This window comes from Pararge aegeria, chromosome 22 (genome assembly GCF_905163445.1).
Source record: "Pararge aegeria chromosome 22, ilParAegt1.1, whole genome shotgun sequence".
Classification (NCBI taxonomy): Eukaryota; Metazoa; Arthropoda; class Insecta; order Lepidoptera; family Nymphalidae; genus Pararge; species Pararge aegeria.
Genome location: NC_053201.1, coordinates 13,110,443 through 13,133,046, shown reverse-complemented (window position 1 = coordinate 13,133,046; position 22,604 = coordinate 13,110,443). Strand labels below are relative to the sequence as shown.

Sequence of the window (22,604 nt, the reverse complement as noted above, 5' to 3'; positions counted from 1 at the left end):
ATATAAATACGACTTTATATAAACTACCTTCTGAGATAGGTATTATAAAGGTGATTCACCAGTCGCATATTGTGAGCTCTTGATCCAAGTTAAATTCATTATAATTCATTTCAATTATCATTATGTATTAAATTAATAGTCTAAGTGTGACTAGAATTTTTAATACGTTTAAGTGTCAAATTGTGTGTGGTGTGAATTAAAAGTAAAATGTCTGAGAACTTTTTATGAAATGATTATAAAAATTGACAAGTGACAAGTGCATCGTTTACTAGTGCGAAATAGTTATTTAAGTAAAGGTAATTAACATATATAATTCATAACGTAGAAATAGACAAGGGATTGGATTATTCGAATATCGAATATCCTACTAATATTATAAATGCGAAAGTTTTTATGAAGGTATGGATGGATTTCTGTTACTCTTTTACGCAAAAACTTCTATAAAAATTTGACTCAGTTTTAGTATGGAGATAGATTATACCCTGGATTAACACATAGACTGCTTTTTATCCCGGGAAAATTAACGGTTCCTGCAGGATTCATGAAAAACCAAAGAACCGCGTAAGAAGTCGCGGGCAATAGTTGGCAATATACAAACCTTCGTGCCTTGGTGACGTCGTTTTATTTTTTTCGGTAGGATCGTAACAGATAATAACATCATCGGGGCATGGGGGCGTGCGTAAAACCCAGAGCTCGCCAAAACGGGGCAAGGGTTGGAAACGATAGAAGAGCCGACCCGAGGGTGCCACCCGCAAAGGACCACGGTTAGGATCTACGTTTTAGACTTAGTAGGCTTTTGGACTAGGTTAAGGTCGCATTTTTGCACGCAACCGTTTCTGGAAGAATCAGCACGGCTAGCATGGGCAGGAGATAATTATATCCCTGGGGAAAGGATTAAAATGTATCTTCTCCCACAGCTTTATCAACTCTCAGAGCACTGGCGCACAAGTGGAAATAATATCCATGTAAGATATGTGTAATAATAAACGGCGGTAAACTTCTACTATTCAATGTTCCCGTGCTTTAGCAGGTTAATTTTAATGCGTTAATTATATCCATAGTTAGAGGATATAATCGGGGGATATACTACGTTTTACAAATAAATACTTCCTTTTACAATCCCATCGTTCGTATGTGTCGCCTTTATAATACGCTTTTATAATATGATTCCTAAGGTAATTTTGGACCTACCAATCCATAAGTTTAAAGAATGTGTTAAAACACATTTATTACAGCGAGGTTATTATACAATTGATGAGTTTCTTAATGACAAGGTTGCTTGGAAGCATCCGGCTCCGCTTTCATCTCTCACAAGATAGAAAAATGAATGTTAAAATATAAAATGTAAATTTTTGATGTTGGAAAAGAGCAACTGCTGAGTTTCTTGCCGGCTTCTTCTCGGTAGAATCTGCCTTCCGAACCGGTGGTAGAGTCACTACACACGGACAGACTTGACGTTTCAAAAGTGCTTGTATTAGGCCTACTTGAAATAAATGAATTTTGAATTTTGAATTTTTTGAATAATGATTTAGTATCAAGTAATCGTAATATTGTCATTTTAAACAAAAGGATAATTTTTTTAAAAAAATCAAATTATCAAGCACTATTCCACATATTCTTTAGAGAAATCATATATATTATTTCTTAAGTGTTTCTTTTTTGTTTCAACTTTAATTTTATCTTTACCTTCTGTTTAATTTAATTCCAAGTTGTATACACATACTTTATTTATTTATTTATTCAATTACAAGTCCATTACATATTTTTCAAAAAGAATGTCAATCTAATGTTTACATTTGAAATGGAACCCGGCGAGGGCGCTGTAACCAGATTAAGAGGCGGACTTATTATTGTCAATAATAAATATTCTCATTTAGGAAATCGTTTATTTTATAATAAGCTTTCTACTGCAAGTAATGTTTTAAGGATTTTTAAATAAGTTTATACTTGCTTTTTCTTTTATATGTTCCGGGATTTTGTTGTAAATTTTGCTTGAAAAAAACTTGTTATTAATAAATAAATAATAAATAAATATACTACGACAATACACTCATCGCCACCTAGCCCCAAAGTAAGCGTAGCTTGTGTTATGGGTACTAAGATGACTGATGAATATTTTTATGAATTATTTATACATAAATACTTAGAAAATACATATAAACACCCAGACACTGAAAAACACTTAATGCTCATCAAACAAACATTTTCCAGTTGTGGGAATCGAACCCACGGCCTTTGACTCAGAAAGCATATATTTAGATCTACTTTTAGTTATAACCTGTTTTGTGTACCTTATAACAATAAACGATAAACGATATCATTTTTGTCTCCTACCTGTGGTAGCCCTGCTGATCAGAATACTATCCCTCCCATCCGGACGGACGGCGACCGGGCAGCATCGTCTGTGCTGTCATCTCTTTGTACTATCATCTACTGCGATCACCAAACCTGCCCTGCGTGATGATTATAGGTCAAACCTCCCATTGGGAGAGGCTTGTCCAGTATTAGACTGTTATAGGCCGTTGATCGAACGAAAGAAAGATGGGTTGACGAAATAATGAATGAATGAATACACTTTTATTGTACACCACATAAACATATAGAAGCTCAAGAAGAGAGGTAGGTGGTGCATTTAAATAAACATACATATATACCTATATATACAAATTTAATATATACATATAATAAACTTACACTAAAATATATAGAAATAATGAGAAAATCCGGTGAATATTGGTTAATTAAAGCAAAGGACAGACAGACAGTCGTGGGGAAAAATGGAGGAGGCCTTCACCCATATAGGGGTTCATAGTGAAACTTGATTTTATTATTTATTACTAAGAATTTAATATATATATATCATCATCATCATCATCATCTCAAACAATGAACGTCCACTGCTGGACATAGGTCTTTTGTAGGGAGTTCCACAATGCACGGTCCTGGGCCGCTTGCCTCCAACGGCTCCCAGCTACTCGCCTGATGTCATCTGTCCACCTCGTTTGGGGCCGACCTACGCTGCGTTTACCGGTGCGGGGTCGCCATTCCAGCACCTTAAGACCCCATCGTCCATCGGTTCTCCGAGCTATGTGACCCGCCCATTGCCACTTCAGCTTCGCAACTCGCTGAGCTATGTCGGTAACTCTAGTTCTTCTACGGATCTCCTCATTTCTAATTTGATCACGTAGAGATACTCCTAACATAGCTCTCTCCATCGCCCGCTGAGTGACTCTGAGCCTTCTTATGAGGCCCATAGTTAGCGACCATGTCTCTGATCCGTAAGTCATCACTGGCAACACGCACTGTTCGAAGACTTTAGTCTTCAGGCACTGGGGGATTTTGGACGAGAAGATGTCACGAAGTTTCCCGAACGCTGCCCATCCGAGTTGGATTCGGCGGTTTACCTCTTTCTCGAAATTGGACCTACCTAACTGGATCGTGTGTCCTAGGTATATATACTCGTCTACAATTTCGAGTGCAGAGCTCCCAATAATTATTGGGTGGAGCGGAACATGAGCGTTGGACATAATTTTCGTCTTGCTCATGTTCATACGAAGGCCCACCTGTTGAGATCATTAAGCATCGCATTAAGGTCTTCCAGAGTCTCTGCCATTATGACTACATCGTCGGCAAACCGAAGTTGAGTGATGTACTCGCCGTTAATGTTGATGCCAAGCCCGTTCCAATCCAGAAGCTTAAAAACGTCCTCCAACGCAGCGGTAAACAGCTTCGGGGAGATAACATCTCCCTGTCGCACTCCTCGCTGCAGTTGGATCGGTTTCGTAGTCTGGTCCTGTATACGGACTGACATAGTGGCGTTTTTGTACAAACACTTAAAAAATTCGATGTACCGGTAGTCAATTCGGCATCTCTGCAGTGACCTTAACACAGCCCAGGTTTCCACCGAATCAAAGGCTTTCTCATAGTCCACAAACGCTAAGCAAAGTGGCCGGTTATACTCTTGAGTCTTCTGTATAACCTGCCGCAGCGTATGTATGTGGTCTATGGTACTAAAGCCCGTTCGGAAACCGGCTTGTTCGGGAGGCTGGAAGTCGTCGAACCTATTCGCGAGACGATTCGTAATGACTCTCGAGAACAACTTGTAGACATGGCTCAACAGCGAGATAGTTCTGTAGTTCTTCAGCAAGGTATTATCACCTTTTTTGAAGAACAGAACCACCACGCTCCTGTGCCATGCCTCTGGCGTTGTGCCTTGATGAATGACGGAATTGAACAACCGCTGAAGGACTTTAAGTATCGGTTTTCCACCCGCTTTCAGGAGTTCTGCTGTGATTCCGTCATCACCCGGTGCCTTGTTGTTCTTAAGTTATTTGAGAGCCATACTAATCTCGTAAAGGCTGACATCCGGGATATCTTCAGTGAAGTGTCGGGTCAATTTGGCTCTAGGGTCTTTAGCCAAACTTTCAACAGGCTTTTGTGTTGAGGTGTATAACTGTCCATAAAATTTCTCAACCTCACTCAGGATCTCTGGTTTAGAAGAAATGAGACTACCATTGTCAGTCTTCAGGCGAGTCAACAGGCTCTGTTCGATAGACAGATCTCTTGCGAACACTTTCGAGCCTTTGTTGCGCTCAATGGCGACTTTAATTTTCTCAGTGTTAAAGTGTCGCAAGTCTTTCGTCTGCAACTTCGAGATCTGTCTATTAATACGCCGATATTCAGACGCCTCTTTTGAAGACTGTAGTCTCATTTCTTGTCTCTTCTCCATAAGCCCGAGTGTATGGGCCGAGAACTTTTTGGTTCTATGTTTACGGTGGGTCTTAAAAAACTTGGACCCAACCGTATGGACAGTTTCCACGAGCCTGTTGTTAAGATCGTCCACAGAATCGCAGTCCAGGCAATCAAACCGGTTTTGCAGTTCCAGTTGAAAGCTCTCGGGGTTTAGGATATGAGCACGAGTAGGCCGGAGCGTAGACTTTACCAGTCTGACCCTTTCCAGCTTTACATTTATATTCAATGCGCCTCTTACCATACGGTGATCGCTCCCGGTTTTCACCCTGTTGATCACAGAGACATCATTGAATATATGCCGTTTGGTCGACATGATAAAGTCGATCTCATTTCTCGTCGAACCATCGGGGCTCAGCCAGGTCCATTTCCTGTGCGGCCGCTTTTCGAAGAAGGAGTTCATCATAAAGAGGCCCTCCTTCTCCATAAAGTCGGCCCCGTTCGTTCCGTTGCCCATATCCAAATTGCCCCACTCTGAGCTCTGCACCGCTTCGCTTGCCCAGCCTCGCGTTGAAATCCCCCATCACAACACTGTAGTAGGTTTTCGAGGTACGTATGGCTTTCGAAATATCCTCATACAGTGCCTCTACTTCCTCGTCGGAGTGCGCAGTTGTTGGTGCGTAGACCTGTATAACCTTCAGGGAATACCGTTTGGTTATTCTGAGTACAAGGTACGCTACCCTGCTCGACACGCTTTCGACTCGAACAATGTTGTTGACAAGGGATTTGTTGACGATGAATCCGACACCACCTTGGGACTGTTGTTCGCCCTCCCGGTAGTAGAACAAGTTGCCGGATTTTAGGATTATCGTGTCCTCCCCCTCTCGCCGGACTTCAGATAAACCCATGATACTCCAGCGCAACTTGCTCACTGCTTCTTCCAGCTCGACTAACTTCTCATCGGTCCTCAACGTGCGTGCGTTATACGTTGCCAGGTCTAGTCGTCGGGTTTGGCAGCGGAATCTCTTCCGGAGATTCTTGACACCCCTTGCCCCGCCGTTACCATAACCGCTGCCAGAGCCAGGGATAGCGGGGCTGCCGGGGACTAGGGGCTGTGGCTTTCTTTTCTCCATTCGTACAAAGATTTGCCCGGTAATGACCACGCTGGGCAGGCGGGTTGGTCATCGCAGGGCTAGACTGATCGCACCGGCGTCGCTGCTGCCCGACACCGGTCTGTGCCATTTATTGTCTAGCCAATTTGAAGTCGTTATACCGCCACTTGTCGGTCGCCAGAGCCTCGTCGGTTAGACGGCAGGGTGCACCACGTGCAGGTGAGGTTGGCATTTTGGGAGGCTGACTGGTACTAGCCTCCCCCTTACACCCCCCTCCCCCTTACACCCCTATACTATATATATATATATATATATATATATATATATATAGATATCATTTTTATGCATGCACATATTAAAGTCAAAAATATCTTTATTCAAGTAGTCAAGTATGGTGGCACTTTTGATGCGTACATAAGAATTACACGGTAGTGAGATGATGGCGATAACCACATTCGTAAACTTAAAACTAAAGCTACGAGGGTTCCAAACGCGTCCTGGTCTAAGAAGAAACCCACAACAAACTTAGCCGGGTGTTTTTTGTTTTTTTGTTATCACCATCTCACAATGTCATTTTAAATTATTAGAAGAGCAACCTGGTGAGAGCAATAATAACCCAAGCTTTTTTATCGTTTACATAGTCCTTTATATTATAATAGGACTTTTCTATAAGCTTACGTTTAATTATAATGTATTAATAATTTATAAAAATGTATTATGGAAATAAAGAGGCTATAATATAATAATAATATATATAGGCCGTTGGTCATGATGCTGCATTTTAAGATATAGGTCACTAACAAATCTTACCATCTCACAGAATATCTGACCTCCACTCACCCCATAACTACTATAGTTAGGTCAGATAATTTGTTCTTTCAAATTTAAGTAAAAGCTGAATTTGTTCCGTAGAAATAACTGAAATTATCTTTTTTAAAGTCGAGTTAAAGCCAGCGAGTTTTTTTCTAATTAAACGGCTGAGAAACTAATTATCTGCAAATTGATTTCAAACTTTAGTTCCGTCTTTAAGTAACACGTGAGCGTCACGTACAACGGACGGTTCAGGCCAACCACCACAGAGTCAGGCCCAGGAAAAGAAAAGAAAAAACAATTAAGGTAACACGTGATTAGATATGTAGAAAGTTCTTACAAACTAGCTTGCTATGCTCTCCACTAGCTTGCTAGCTTGCTATGCTCTCCACTAGCATGGGCAGGAGACAAAAGTAATGAAAAAAAATAGGATAAATCTTATCCACCCCATTCATTAAATATGGTAAAATGTTTATTGAGTGTAATCGGAAACGCCTACAGATATTATCTACAATATTACTAATAAGTAGAGATCGGATAATCAGTAAAATTGTTCTGATAATATCTGTGTACGCACACTTTAATTTCCGCCTGTGCGACAATGCTCGGAGAGCTGACAAAGCTGTGGCAAAAGATAACATTTTGTCCTCTCCCCGTGGAGAGACGGGGTGTCGCAAAATCAGTTTATTAATGGATGCCCACTTAGTACCCATTACCAAATACCTTAGTGACCTTACTTAGTTACCTGAGTTATATTTTTATTTTTGTTATAGATTACCGGATACCGTCAAAGACGAGGCAGTTGCTGACGCATCAATGATAAAACCATATTGAAGATGAAGTTGCCAGTCGATTCTGTTAAATATTCAAAAGGTAAGCGATTCATCGTTGGGCATATGTTTTATCTAAGAGTTTCCTAAAAACCCTTCGGCATTTACCTTTTGGAGATAGTGTTACTCAGCACAAATTTATATGACTTTAGCTGCTTACATGACCCACCCATTATATTAGGTACTACCACTACATTAGGTCCCTAGTTTAATTCTCAAATTTTCTCCCACCTGTTATGAGACCACATCACTTATGGAACGTCTATCTACAAAAACAAATGTTCAGCAATGGATTGCAATAGGTTGAGGTATTAAATAAAATAAATGAATAAAATCTTTTATTTGGGAAAAAATCATTACATAGCAATTAACATATAAAGTACGAGTTACACAAAAAACTTGTCATTGACAACTTAAACTATATATATAAAAAAAAGAAATGATCTTAAAGTTAGGTAACAAAATAAACTTAAATAAGCTAAAATCAAACAAATATAGTTCCCTGTTGGCCGTGAAATATCTGTGGTGTTGTTCCTCCCAAACAGAGTATCGCCTCAGCGTTATGCTGTAGCAGTGGTTTTGTGATCACTGCTACAGCGCTGATTTTCAGGCGACCTCTCTCGACATCCCGGACCGGCCAAGAACGCAAGTTGGTGGCAAGTGTATGCACTCTGTGTCTACTAAATAATATGGTTAACTTATTTCTGTCACTATGCAAAGCGTTTCTAAGGCTTGCTCCAAGACATTAAACTTCCCAAATACTTTTGTCGTCTCCTTTTTGCTTATCCAGCAATATCCATTATGAGGATTATGTTCCATATCTTGGAGGAATCAAGCATGAAACTGCCACGAAAAGCGGCAGTCCTATGTCTATATTGATGATATAATCGTATGCTCTACAGTGGTAACCCGTGTGAAATCATGGTTAAACCCAAAGAGCTTCACAGCGAAGCGACTGAGAGGTCTACTGACGGGTATAACTATCACAACCACTCTTGGTGAGGTGTGCGGCTACAAGCTCATGCAGCAGGACATCCGAGCTGGGCACCTGCCGGCATATACCACTGGTAAGTAGGAATTAATGGTTGAACTTTTATTTTACACCACTGGGATAAATAACGAAATATTAATACATTAGGATAAGTTTTTTTTTTTTTTCCACACAGGAGGGGAAATGCTCATGGACAACCGCAGCGCTAGGTAGTGCCGGACTTTTACCGGCTAAAACCGCCCCTGTCACCTCATTGACCGTGTACCCGCCTTTCGGCCTAAAACACGACAACGATTTTGAAAATTTTTCATGGACTTGTTTTTCTTCTTTCTCCTTTTCCTGTATAATAGTCACCCATTTTTTTTTAAATTCTCCAATTTCCTTACTAATTTCTCGTCTTTCCTTGTCCATCCAAATTAGGAAGGCATTGGATTTAAGCTGACATTACTTTACGGAATTCGAGGATATACGGTGAATATTTAGAGCTTAACTTGCAATTCTCTGCGAAAAGCATTACAATCTGGATTATTCTGCTTTTCGCGGAGAATAGCAAATTATTGTATTCATACGAAGAGAGAAGGTGAAGAAGAGAAGGTGGTACGAGACATAGCGATATCTTCGAGCTAACCCACAGTAGTTCCATTCGTAAAAATATTTGCTTTGACCAGTTAATATTTTAAAGCAGTTCACGGAACGAAAGTCCATTGAACAGTTAATTATTAATTTTAAAAACACTGGGTGAGCGTTGACCGGGTTCATTAAACGCTTGTGTTTGTCGTTCGGCCAATGACAGCATTGACTAATATTATTCAAATTTGAATCGTATCTTCTTTTCAGATGTGGCAATAATATTGTTCGCATTTTTCGAAGCGCTAGTGGCGCCGTTCATTTCCTGGTGGGGCTTCAGAAATCGACGTACGCTGCTGATCGCCTATTCGACCGCTGCAACTCTGTGCGTTGTCCCATGGTTCTTTATGCCTGGATATGAGAAAAGGGAAGAATCACGTAAGAAAGAACTATAGTTTTACTGAAGCCTCATTTCACCGTTTGAAACTACACAAGATAGTAAAATAAGCTCAGTTTAAGTGTTCAACTGGGTTCCTTACCTGCAGGTTGAACATTTGAATGTATAACAAGAAGTAGTTTTATTAAACTTGGATTTCAGTGTAAGTTTTAAAGTAGTAGAGCGATTGGTGTCATCATTATTTCTGCCGCTAAGCAGCATTTCTGTTTTCCGGTCGTAAGGGCGTGGTTGCCGGTGAAATTACAAGCCCATGACGCTTAACACCTTTGACGTTTTACGCATGCCCTGCGAAGTGTCCATAACACACACAAGCTAAGCTTACTTTGGGACTAGATGACTATGTTTGTATTGTCGTAGTACATTTATTTATTGTTTGAAATGAAATGAAATGAAAATACACTATATTGTTTCTCTGTTTAGAGGTGATTGTTTTCTAAGGTGAGGCAACTGCTTAGAGTCCCAGGTCTTCCATGTTCGCAGGAACATACCCGTACAATCAAGTCAATTCTTGCATACAAAACTGTCTTAAAATCTAATACATCACGGTTTTTTGAAGTTATACTTCTTTTGGCGCGTTAGGGAAAAATTATGCGAGTAAATTTTGACGATGCTCAAAAAACTGATAACCTGAAGTTAGCTATAAGGTTTGATAGTGTACACTTTCAATTGCCAAGATCTGCGGGCTCATTTAATCGATTCAATTGTACAAAAATCTCCAATTTTGTTGAGTGAAACTTGATAGTGAGTCTATTAGTACTTATTCCAAATTTAATTATGCTTATTATGTCAATTTATTCAATTATGTACAAATATGTTGTTTGTGATATTTAAATAAACTTTATTTAACTAGATAATCTATCTTCTATATATATATATATATATAAAAGAGAAAGTGTGTGGGTACGTTCCGTATAGGCTTCGAAACGGCTGGACCGATTTCAATAAAAATTTCAGGAAATCTCCGGATTGACCTGGCGAGTAATCCTGTAAAGTTTGGTGACGAGAGGAGAATAGAAGAGAATGAATGATGAATACGGAGAGAAAGTTTGGTGACGATCGGAGCACTCCTATTTTTGAACTGTCAAACTGTCAAATATAGCTTTTATTTACTATGATGATATTCTATTGTTGGGTGTACATGGGTGTAGATAATGATCGTCACCCGCTCGAGAAGAGAATAGAAGAGAATGAATACGGAGAGATACTTACAGACTTAAATAAAAAATTTAATGATGTAAGTTAATTGTTTAGATAAAATAAAGAAAATATTATTTAATATTAGTTATAATAAAAACTTTCAATGTATTAAATACCTTTTTTCTATTGTTAGTGTCGTGTTTCTACAAACGTAGAATAAGGCGAAAGCTAAAATTTTTGAAAAGATTTTTATCTTGTAACGCCGAAGAAGTATAACTACCGCGTTAAACACACGTTTTTTTTTAAATTCCAGAGTTCTGCAATGCTTCCAACAGTTCCGTCGCGTCCCTCGGTGTTCCACCGCGCACAGCCATGAGGCTGGTCCTCATCATCGCCAGTTGCGTAACTTTCTCGATGACCCGCGTCGCTTGCTGGAGTCACGGCATCGCTTACTCGGACGAGTACGCGCCCGAGAGGACTAGCGTGCATTATGGTAACTATGAAATAGCAATCGATAGCCTATAACAATCCACTTAAAATCCGTGTACCCTTCAATCAGCGAACATTGAATTTCGTTGACTGAATAATCACCGTCTGTTCTTCATGTGTACCTCAAACCTTACGCTAAGTCCTATTGAGCTCCTATAATCTGACGGCTGAAGCTATTAATATCAAAAATACCACAAAAACAAGTAATATTCACGGCAACATGACCTTTATATTCAAAGTAGGTCAGACTAAATAAGCGTATGTATATATTTATTCATTACTTGCTGTTGCCCGCGACTTCGTCTGCGTTAGTTTTTCTTTTTTGGACATTAAATTTAGGTGTAGTTGTACTGAGGTTTTTAAGTTGAGTATTCTTATAAAAAAAAAAAACTATTCGCGTAAACAATATCTAAAAAGAACTGTCTGAGCAGTCTCAGTTCCATATATTTTCCTATAACTTGCAAAAAATAGTAATCGTTATAGGACGAATTGAATTCGCATTGTTAGTTGTAGTAGTTAGTTTTATATGGTACCTGTGTAAAATCGTCAAACTTTTTCATCACCTCTCCCAAATGAACTGAGCATAATTTCGGGATAAAAAGTATCCTATATTACTTCTATTAACTCCAAGAATATGTTTTCAAAGTTTCATAACGATCGGTTCAGTAGTTTTTGCGTGAAAGCGTAACAAACAAACGTACATTCACATTTATAATATTAGTAGGGATATTACTATACTTGTGTTGGCCCGCTACTTGGTTAAAACAATCTATAGATAGGTAGCTACCATTTGCAAATGTACCTACCTACTAACAATTATATTGATTGCTTCCACGGATGTTTTTAGAAGTAAAAGAGCTGTTGTGGATTATGTCGTTTGGGGAATTAATACCAATAATAATAATTACTAAGAGACGTTTGTGACTGCAGACGATGGTAGTAGTATCATAGAGGTTGCTGCTGTCTCTCTGGCTAGGACTAGGTACTGGTTTGGTGGAAGACTTTGCCGTGGTTAGTTCAACCGATCGACATAATTTTTGGCAAAGAGTGAGTCGAAAGTCCCAATTCCTGCGCCCTAACAAGGTTTCATTACAATTGACGGCCGATTGGCGCAGTGGGCAGCTACCCTGCTTTCTGAGTCCTAGGCCGTGGGTTCGATTCCCACAACTGGAAAATGTTTGTGTGATGAACATGATTGTTTTTCAGTATCTGGGTGTCTACCTGTATATTATAAGTATTTTTATCATATTCATAATAATATTCAAAAGCTATCTTAGTACCCATAACACAAGCTCAGCTTACTCTGGGGCTAGATGGCGATGTGTGTATTGTCGTAGTATATTTATATTTAATTGCTTTTGATTACATATTGTGATATTATTATGAACAATGTATGTAATGTGAAATGCAAATAAATTGAAACTTAAATTGAAAGGTGGCGTGCATAGAGGATATGCACAGGGTATGCAGATTTATTTAAGCTACCTTCGATTAAGCATATATACCTAAATATATATAATTATTTAATAATAATTACAAACTAAAATTAATATTTACAATAAATATAAGCCGTCTAAATGTATGCAGGTTATATAAAATGAAGATAATCTCCAGTATGAGTTATAAAAACTTAGGTGTAGGCTTTTTAAAACTCTGACAATGCTTATACCTTAATATTTTATAACTCGGACTGGAGATTTATTTCATTTTATTTCATCTGTCCGCTTAATGCGTTTGTCGTTACTATACGCCCTAATTAGGCAACTAATTTAGTAAATTTTTGGCATAGCGGTAGTTGAAAAGTCGGAGAGTAACATAGGCTTTTTATCCCAGAAAAACAAACGGTTCCTACGGAATTTGGAGAATAAAGAAATAAACGCGAGCAAAATCTAGTAATTAATATATGAAATCTTGCGTATATCCCCAGGTGTACTTCTGCTGGCTAGAACAGTGCCAATTATCCTTGGCTACAGGCTGCTGACCGGCGGCGTAGATAAAAACATGACGATGCAATGCGTGGGCTTGCTGGTGGGCTTCGGCTCCAACGTGGTGCAGCTGTTCTTTATCGTGCCCAGAACCGCTCCCATTGTGAAGGGTGTTCAGAAGACAGCATTGCTTGACGAAAGAAGAAGTAAATACAATTTAATTACTTTTGCCTGGGGGCTTCCTGAGAATCATGGGCGAGTCATGAATTCTTTGAACTGTATTATAATATAAATCCAAAAGCTGGCGCTTATTTAGCCCAACGGCTAAGTCTTGCAGTTCAAAGGGGTAATAGCGCCATCATTTTGGGTACCATGCCCATAAGTGAACAGTTATACGGCTTATATTTATTGTAATATACTACGACAATACACACATCGCCATCTAGCCCCAAAGTAAGCGTAGCTTGTGTTATGGGTACTGAGATAGCTGATAACTATTTTTTTATGAATATATACACCCAGACACTGAAAAACATTCATGTTCATCACACAAACATTTTCCAGTTGTGGGAATCGAACCCACGACCTTGGACTGAGAAAGCAGGGTCGCTGCCCACTGCGCCACTCGACCGTCAAAAATAAAAATAAATATAAACTTTAGTTAGTAATTATTATTTCCCTAGAAAAATATAATTTTCGTTAGTTCAAAAATAAAAAAAAAATAAAAAAATAAACCGATATCGCGCTAATTACGGTTTCTCAAGTATCGGTCTTAAGCTTATGCTTTTACTTTCTTTGCAATGTTTTCACTTTTCCGTTCCATACCTGTTCCATACCTTCTATCCTACCTTTCCTTTTCTTCATTCTGAATGAATGAAGAAAAGGAAAGGTAGGATAGAAGGTCCGTTCATCCGTTCTCTTTGTTTACAGATTTCCTAACGAGTGTTGGTCGCGTATGTTCCGCGCCCTTGGTAAACTTGCAAATATTTGCCATGGGTCTGTTGGCGGCGGCGCTTTTCGGATATGTCTATAATGAGATCGATGTCGTAAAGGTATCAATTCATTTATACTACATCTAAACTACTTAATTCTATCTACTATCACTACTATCTTCTTCTTTTTTATCATGTCAAAAAAGTGTGTTTTGTAGGGAGTTTCCATATCAAGTGCTTAGGTCCGTTTCTGATACGTACCGCTAAGCCCTAAGGTTTGGAACGCGCTTGCGGCTTCGGTGTTTCCTGATCCATACAACTTGAATGCCTTCAAGGCATAGGTAAATAGGCATTTTCTAGGCAAGCGCGCCCGAACTTAGACCGCATCATTGCTTTAAATCAGGCATGATAGTTGTCAAGCGCAAGTCTATCCAGTATAAATTAAAAAAAAATCCGCTCTCTGCGACTCGTTTGATGAAATCCGTCCACATCGTCGGAGGTTTACCAACGCTCTCTTTACCTATGCGAGGTCGCCATTCCACTTTACAGCACCTTGGGATCCATCCATCCATCCATCTTCACTTTTCTACCATTGAACTGCAAGGCAGCGTAAGGAGCTGCACCGTTACGTAGTTGATGTCCCATGGACTCGCACGAAGCATTTCCTCGTTCCTAATTCTCACCGCAAAGAACTGGGCCCTTCCGGCTATGAGTTGCTCCAATCAAGAGTGAAGATGCATCTCCTAGATCCATCTTCTTCTAGATCTCCGCGATCTTAGGCCGCATCATCGTTTATTTTCGGGTGTGATTGAGGTCAAGCGCTAGTCTATAGATAAAAAAGAGCTATTTGCCCCGCCTATTATCCAATTAAAGCCACAGTGGCCTTATAAGTTGGAGCTTCCGGTTCGATTTCCGGCAGAGGTAATTTGGCAACTTACAATTTCAGGTCTGGTGTAAGGCTTCGGCCGTGACCATTACAATCCTAAGACGTGAAAACATGCCACCAAGTGGTTTTGCGTTCCGGCACGGTGTAGGGTTTCTACACCGTACCGGATTAGGTGCATTTGTTTGATATTATGGAGGATTTCGCACTGCGTCATCACTTGCCACCACGCCTGTTAGGCGTCCAGTCAAAAAAATAAAATACTTATAGACTTTACAATGAATAATTCTTAAATGCGCAATTATTCATTGTAACGTCAACATCTCTTGAGGATGCTCTGGTGTCGGAGCGAAACGTGCGAAGAAAGTTCTTACTGCCTAGTAAAGTAGTAACCTACATTGCCAAAGAACTGTTTGTTGTCAAGTATAAAGATTGAAGAAATTATATATTACACCGTACAGAGATTATTCTACTTTTCGCGAAAGCAAAGTAATGCCTGCTTCTATATAAAATAAACTTTTATTTAACTAGCTGATTAAAATGAACTGTTTTAGTTAACTTGATTTTTAATACCTTTTCAGGTGAAATTCAATTTGGTTCCCGAAGGAAATGTGACAGTAAACTTTGAAGAATTATTACAATACTTTTTCCTGATGTTTATTATAGCGGTAAGTGAAATCTGTTACATTATGGTCATTATTTGAAGGTCGATTGGCACAGTTGGCAGCAACCCTGCTTTCAGAGTCCAAGGCCAAAGTTTAAAGTTCGATTCCCACTACTGGAAAATGTTTGTGTGATGAACATGAATGTTTTTCAGTGTCTGGGTGTTTATGTTTATATTAAAAGTATTTATGTATAATATTATCATCAGTCATCTTCGTACCCATAACACAAGGCTACACTTACTTTGGGGCAAGATGGCGATGCGTGTATTGTCGTAGTATATTTATTATTTATTTACTATATTTATTATTATCGTCAGTGATCAGCCTGTGTTTATATCCGACAATAAAAATGGTTATTATTTTGTAAGGGAGTTGATGCTGAAAAAATTGCTTCATAGCAAGGAGGTTGATCGATTATAAACCCACCTCACAACTCCAACGCTCGTGATAGGCTTTACAGTTACATTTAGTTATAATATCCGGTACCTACGGCTAAACGCTAATTTCCTAACACCCGAATGCTACATTCTGAAATTAATAGAAAAACGCAATAAACGCAATAAATTTGGCCGGACTCGGAAATCGAGCTCAGGGCTTCATGATCCGACTACCACAAAACCTTCGAGACAAAAAGATTTGTTGTGATTCCAGTTCGCGGGAAATCTATTCTCTAAGCCGATTCTAAAGGAGTTTCGCGCCGCAGACGCGATGAGACAGATCATCAAGACGACAATCTTCGCGATCTTAGCTTACGTGGTTATGACGATATTGGTGCGCTGCGATCAAGGTATGCCCATCAGTGATTACAAACAGATTATCCTAAGTCCGTGGATATGACGAGAGTGGTGCACTGCGGTCATGGTATGCCGATTAGTGATCACAAACAGTTTTCCTACTTCCGTGGGCATGACGAGCGTCGTGCGCTGCGATCATGGTATGTCGATCAGTGATCACAAACAGTTTATCCTACTTCCGTCGGCATGACGAGCGTGGTGCACTGCGGTCATGGTATGCCGATCAGTGATCACAAACAGTTTTTCTACTTCCGTGGGCATGACGAGCGTGGTGCGCTGCGATCATGGTATGTCGATCAGTGATCACAAACAGTTTATCCTACTTCCGTCGGCATGACGAGCGTGGTGTACTGCGGTCATGGTATGCCGATCAGTGATCACAAACAGTTTTCCTACTTCCGTGGGCATGACGAGCGTGGTGCGCTGCGATCATGGTATGTCGATCAGTGATCACAAACAGTTTATCCTACTTCCGTCGGCATGACGAGCGTGGTGCACTGCGGTCATGGTATGCCGATCAGTGATCACAAACAGTTTTCCTACTTCCGTGGGCATGACGAGCGTGGTGCGCTGCGATCATGGTATGTCGATCAGTGATCACAAACAGTTTATCCTACTTCCGTCGGCATGACGAGCGTGGTGCACTGCGGTCATGGTATGCCGATCAGTGATCACAAACAGTTTATCTTACTTCCGTGGGCATGACGAGCGTGGTGCGCTGCGATTATGGTATGTCGATCAGTCATCACAAATAATTTAGCCTAAGTTCGTCATTATCATCACTTGAATTCAATCGATTGACGTCCACTGCTGGACATAGGTCTTTTGTAGGTCGTTCCAAAGTTCACGACCCCTGGCCGCTTGTTTCCAGCGGTCTTATTCGACTCGTTTGTAGTATCTCCTCCCCTAGTACTTCACTAAACAAAAAGCTTTACTTCTACATATCTATATTTTATCGTGTCGTGTTTATTTTGTTTTCTGGAAACTAACGGGTACCATTATGGATTTAAGTAGTGTCACACAATTGACAACCGAGCAAATTCACTGCTTCATTTAACTTACTAGTAATCTATTTTATAGGTTACGTCGCCGGACTGTCTAACGATCTATATGGAAATCCTGAATGCAGCCTTTCTTGCGGGTAAGTCTTAGCTGAGCGCATTGCAATTATTGTAACTAACGCCCAGTGAATTATTATTTTAGCTGTATAAAAGGAAAAAGTGACTGTCCCACTATTAAATAAACCACAATAATATAATATAATATTAATAATATAATATAACATAATATGTTAATAATATTAAATAATATAATATTAATATAATATTTTATTTTAGGTTATATTTATAAAACAATTTTTTTATCTCACTTTGGATAAGTTAATAAATAAGTTTATTTTATATGTCAGTATACTAAAGATGCAATATTTAATAAACCACATATATATATATATATATATAAGCATACAAAACCACATAGATCTGCCAAATTGAACTCTCTTGGTACGTTTTGGCACTAACCATCAGATTGGAATACTATAAAAAAAAACAAATAAAATATTACCTATTTTTGACTATGACTGTTTCAGTAGAACATAAGTAAACTCCTGTTTATCATCATAATTAAACAACAACGGTCCTGGGCCGCTTGTTTCAAGCGACTCCCAGCGACTCGTTCGATGTTGTATGTCAACCTCGTTGGGGGTCGAAGAACAGCTTCTTCGACCCGGGGGGTCGGGGGGACGTTTACCGGGGACGCGATTCCAGTACCTTGGGAACGTTTATTATGTTTTTTATTTTATTTTATTCAAGCCTAAATTTATCCTTCCAGTAGTTATACTATTTATAAATATGTACATTTTTTTCTTGCTTTCAAGTCATTATATTTTTCTGCTTTTTTAAAATTTATTCATTTAATGTTTTTTGATTTTTTATTCCTTTTTTTCTCAACTTATTTCTACTTATAATATTATAATATTTAGATCACAACCCGGATGCGGGCGAAGGCTTTTTCTTCCAGGATATCTTTTTTGGGTACCCCTAGGCCAACAGACTCTTCCATATCCATACCGTTTATTATTACTCGTATATTGTTTGGATTTTATTATCACACGTGCGCCCATGCTCGGAGAGTTGCTAGAGCGGTGGGAGAAGATGCTAGCCGTATTGTACTGCGCCGGTAGTAGTTTGACGATGATGATTTCAGGTGCAAGCCTCGCCTGCGGGAGTTCGAGCCAGTGTGCGTGGTAGACGACATGGTCACCTACGTGTCACCGTGCCAGGCGGGCTGCGGAGGCGAGGAGTTCCTGCACGGGATCAGGTATGGATGGATGGATGGATGTTTGTTACTCTTTGACGCAAAAACTCCTAAACAGATTTGACTGAATTTTAGAATGGCAAAATATATCGGCTCACGCAGGCTTCATGAAAAACCGAAAAACCGTGTACGAAGCCGCGGGCAACGTGCTGCGTAGGCAAACATTCCCGTTGGGAGACGACTATTAGCTCGCATTTATAACTACTACTACATTTATACTAGCTGATGCCCGTGTTCTTCTGCGTTTATAACTGTTTTTGCAAATCACGTGGAAACCGTTTATTTTTATGGGATAAAAAGTAGCCTATTACTGTTACTCTCCGTCCTTTCAACTAACTCTATGCCAAAAATCATATTGATTTTTAGCTTAGAGCGTAAAGAAAGGACAAACTAACATAAACGGCTCTCTTTCTGCAATAATAGTCCACCACGCTGGCCAATTATAAGGTAGACTACACATCCTTGAGAATGTTATGGAGAACTCTCACGCATGCAGGTTTCGTATTCTATGTATTTTTTTGCTTCTCCGTTGTAGAAAGTCCGGAAAGTTGTTGTAGAGGTGAGTGCTGGAAGCTCGGAAATGAGGCCGAACTGCTAGTAAAAGGTGTTTTTTCATATATATAAATAAACTTTATATATATATATATATATATATATATATATATAAAAATGAAGCGAACACAAATCAACATTAGTTGATTTGTGTTCGCTTCAAAAACTCAAAAAGTTCTGCACCGACCGAACTGAAATCTTAGCATGTTATATAATACGCATGAAGGATTATTTTTATCTATTTTTCTGTTCTTTTCTCAACCATTCAATCACAATGTGCCACAGCGAAGCGTGGCAGGGTACAGCTAGTATCTTTACACATATTTCTTATGCGCGTGTATATGTCACTGCACTCCTCCTAAACGGCTGGACCGATTTGAATGAATTTTTTGGTATGCGTTTGAGTGGCACCCTGGATGGTTTAGATTTACAAATCAGCCCGACAGATGGCGCTGGGGTCCGCTAGTATATTTACTAGTGTATATATTAATAGTGATTAAAAACATCCGAACATCGTAAACATCATAATCGCGGTGACTGGGCGGTGACACATATTAAACTGCCCATATTTCTTTTTTCTTCTTCTAGCACTCGACATTTGAATATTGGTATGAATAGAATAGTTATTATATTTGTCTATAATCATAAGTTGTTTATGCAAAAGTCTACTCTATGATTAAGAACATTTAATTTATAATCGTCTGGGCAGGCTATTTCGTTGTGTCAATGGCGTCACCAGGCGCTTTTAAAGGTATTTTTACTTCGCTTTCCCCAGGGCTTACACCAACTGCACGTGTTCTGGCAGCGGGCGCGCTGTGGTCGGTGCTTGCAGCGACATCCTCTGCAAGCAAGCCCGTCGGCTGCACAGCATGCTTCTGATCGTAGCCGTTACTTTTACACGTTAGTTGAACTATATTTTACGTAAAAAAGTGGCAGGTAGGTACATATTAATTCTAATTAAATATTTGGTTTAAGGTTTTATTCACGTTGACCTATAACAGGCGCAAAGCGTTAATCTTTCCATATTATAAAACAAAGTCTTCCATCGCGTCTGGCTGTCTGTCTGGGCGCGAAAAAATGAAACACTACGGATTTTGATACGGTTTTCACTTTATTAAAACATACTTTACACTAAAAAGTAATAAAAATATCGTGTGCATTATACGACAAGTTAGGAATAATGGAGTGTTGTCAATTTTGGCTTAAATATAACAAACTTTGTCTATATTTTTCAGTGTTATCCCTTCAAGCACAAGGAGTCCTACTTCTCCGGACAGTGGACCCTCGGGATAAGTCAGTTGTGTTGGGAATGGCTTGGTCGATAGTCACGCTGATGACTTTTGTGTGCGGGCACATGTTATTCATTGGTATAAGAGGTAAGATACCACAATATCTAACTGTTTAGCTTCGAAATAGTATGCAATCGAATAATTGTTTTCGATTATTTAACTCTGTATCGAAGCAGTACCTAATATTATTTGTTTTAAGCACGTTATCACCAACGACGATGATAGCCTAGTAGGTAATGCTTCGGTTTTCCTTTCGCGGAGACCCATTTCGAGCCCCGGAACACACCACTGACTTTTCGGAGTTATGTGCGTTTTTAATTTAAGCAATTTAGTTCCTAGTTCTAGTATTATATTGTAATGTCATTTTTCTTTAATGTTCATTTTTTAGTTATATCTTCTTCTGTTAAGATGTTACACAAATATTTTTGTTTGTATACCTACCCTCGTTTTATGTTTATTTCTTGTTATGGAAGAGCGGTGTCTTCTGACACAGGGGTAGTAATACTACCCATAAAAGAAGGCTCCAGCCATTAGTGTTTAAAGTAATTTTATTTACCCAAATAAACTATTTTTTTATTTTTTTTATTTTTTTAGTTCTTAAATCTTTACTTTTGTACTTCAGAGGGCGCCTGCAGCTGGTTCGAAGCTGACCGGTGCCACCTGCAAGCCCAAAACTATCCGTACTATGTCGGAGGCACCAGCGTCTTCCTGGCTGTTACATCGCTCCTCATCAGCGTCATCTCGGCTTTCTACATACGCAAGGCGAACAAAAACGAGCGAGAGAACACTAGATTATAGACATTTGGACGTACTGGTTATACGATAAGAAACCAATACAAATTACTGCCTTAGTTAGCAGACCCTTTTTTGGCGTGGTGGAAATGCTTTATTGCTACCTCCGACCCTTGGGCAGAACGGAGGTTTTGTGGGACTCCCCCCTCTAAAGGGGTATACCCTTACTAAAAACCACCACGTCATGTCCCTCTTGTTTGCTTTCAGACGTCCGGGGAACCCCCAGACGACAAGTTAGCAGAGACCCTGCTTTCTGAGCCAAAAGCAGCTCCATTCCCACAGCTGCAAAATATTTGTGTGATGAACGTAATGATGTTTTCAGTCATTTTTGTACCCATAATACAGCTTGTATTTTGGGTACTAAAATGACTGAAAACGCTTACTTTGGGGTTACATTGTGATGTGTGTATTGTCGTAGTATATTTATCATTACTATTATAAATCGAGGTAGTTTTGAGGCACTTGGAGCCTTAGAAATAAATGCGGCATATTGGAGTTTTGCAATGTTTTGTCACGCTCTGATATTTGAAAGGCGCTGTCAGTGGAAGTGTGACAAAAACACTGCATGTCTGTGTTATAATTGACTGAACAAGTAGATGGCTCACCTGATGGTTATAGAACACTTCCCAAGTTTTTTGTAACCCAGCTCGACCGTAGAATAGAATAGAGTAATACATACCCTCATGCTTATTTCTGCCGCTAAGCAGCATTATCGCTATGCTGTGTTCCGATCTGAAGGGCGTGGTTGCCGGTGTATTTACAGACACGTGAGTCTTAATATCTTATTCAGGGCAGCACGTTGCATGCCCTGCAAAGTGTTGCCCTGATTACGGGCGATCAATCGTTTTTCTTTTTAGTTTTCCTAATCCTAAGGTTGCCTGGCACTGGCAGCGATCGCTACTTAGCGATAAGGCCGCCTTTTGTATCCTACTTTCTTATAAGTCATTCATTATTTAAGTGTTTTTGTTTTTTGAAGTTAAACTTCTTTTGCCGCGTTAGGAAAAAATGGTGAGAGTAAATTTTTACGATACCTTCGCAAACAACCGACACCATGAAGTTAGCTATAGTCAACATTTTAGTTTTAGTTGACTTTCAATAATTCAAACGTGGTTTAGTGGCGTTTTTTCTACAAACGTGGAACAAGGCGAAAGATAAAATTTTTGAAAAGATTTTTATCTTGTTACGCCCAAGAAGTATAACTTCTAACGCGTGTACATAAGTACACACACGTTTTTTTTTGTTTTTCCGAATGACTTGGTGTGCAAATAAAGAGTATAAATAAATCAATATACCTAATAAATGATTTTTCACTCTTAGTTGGATTGGTCTGACGATTATTATTATAAAAGAACATTAGCTCGAGGGACACTTGTA

General features: G+C 39.3%; 1 protein-coding gene across 1 annotated transcript; it reads left to right on the top strand.

Moving 5' to 3' along the window:
* Positions 1–247: 247 nt before the first annotated feature.
* LOC120633766 (solute carrier organic anion transporter family member 2B1-like) lies at positions 248–21,330 on the top strand. The gene is made up of 14 exons (XM_039904105.1): positions 248–296; positions 7,385–7,484; positions 8,344–8,508; positions 9,270–9,437; positions 10,907–11,086; positions 13,010–13,213; positions 13,938–14,059; positions 15,404–15,490; positions 16,139–16,274; positions 17,362–17,422; positions 18,487–18,600; positions 19,925–20,049; positions 20,385–20,525; positions 21,061–21,330. The coding sequence occupies exons 2-14, from the start codon at positions 7,448–7,450 to the stop codon at positions 21,234–21,236; spliced, it is 1,716 nt and encodes a 571-aa protein (XP_039760039.1). The 5' UTR covers positions 248–296; positions 7,385–7,447; the 3' UTR covers positions 21,237–21,330.
* Positions 21,331–22,604: the final 1,274 nt, after the last annotated feature.

Coding starts and splice junctions, on each gene's coding strand:
- LOC120633766 (XM_039904105.1), top strand. CDS start 7,448: ATGAAGTTGCCAGTCGATTCTGTTAAATATTCAAAAG. Junction 7,485..8,343: donor TTCTGTTAAATATTCAAAAG/GTAAGCGATTCA, acceptor TATGCTCTACAG/TGGTAACCCGTGTGAAATCA. Junction 20,526..21,060: donor GTTATTCATTGGTATAAGAG/GTAAGATACCAC, acceptor TTTGTACTTCAG/AGGGCGCCTGCAGCTGGTTC.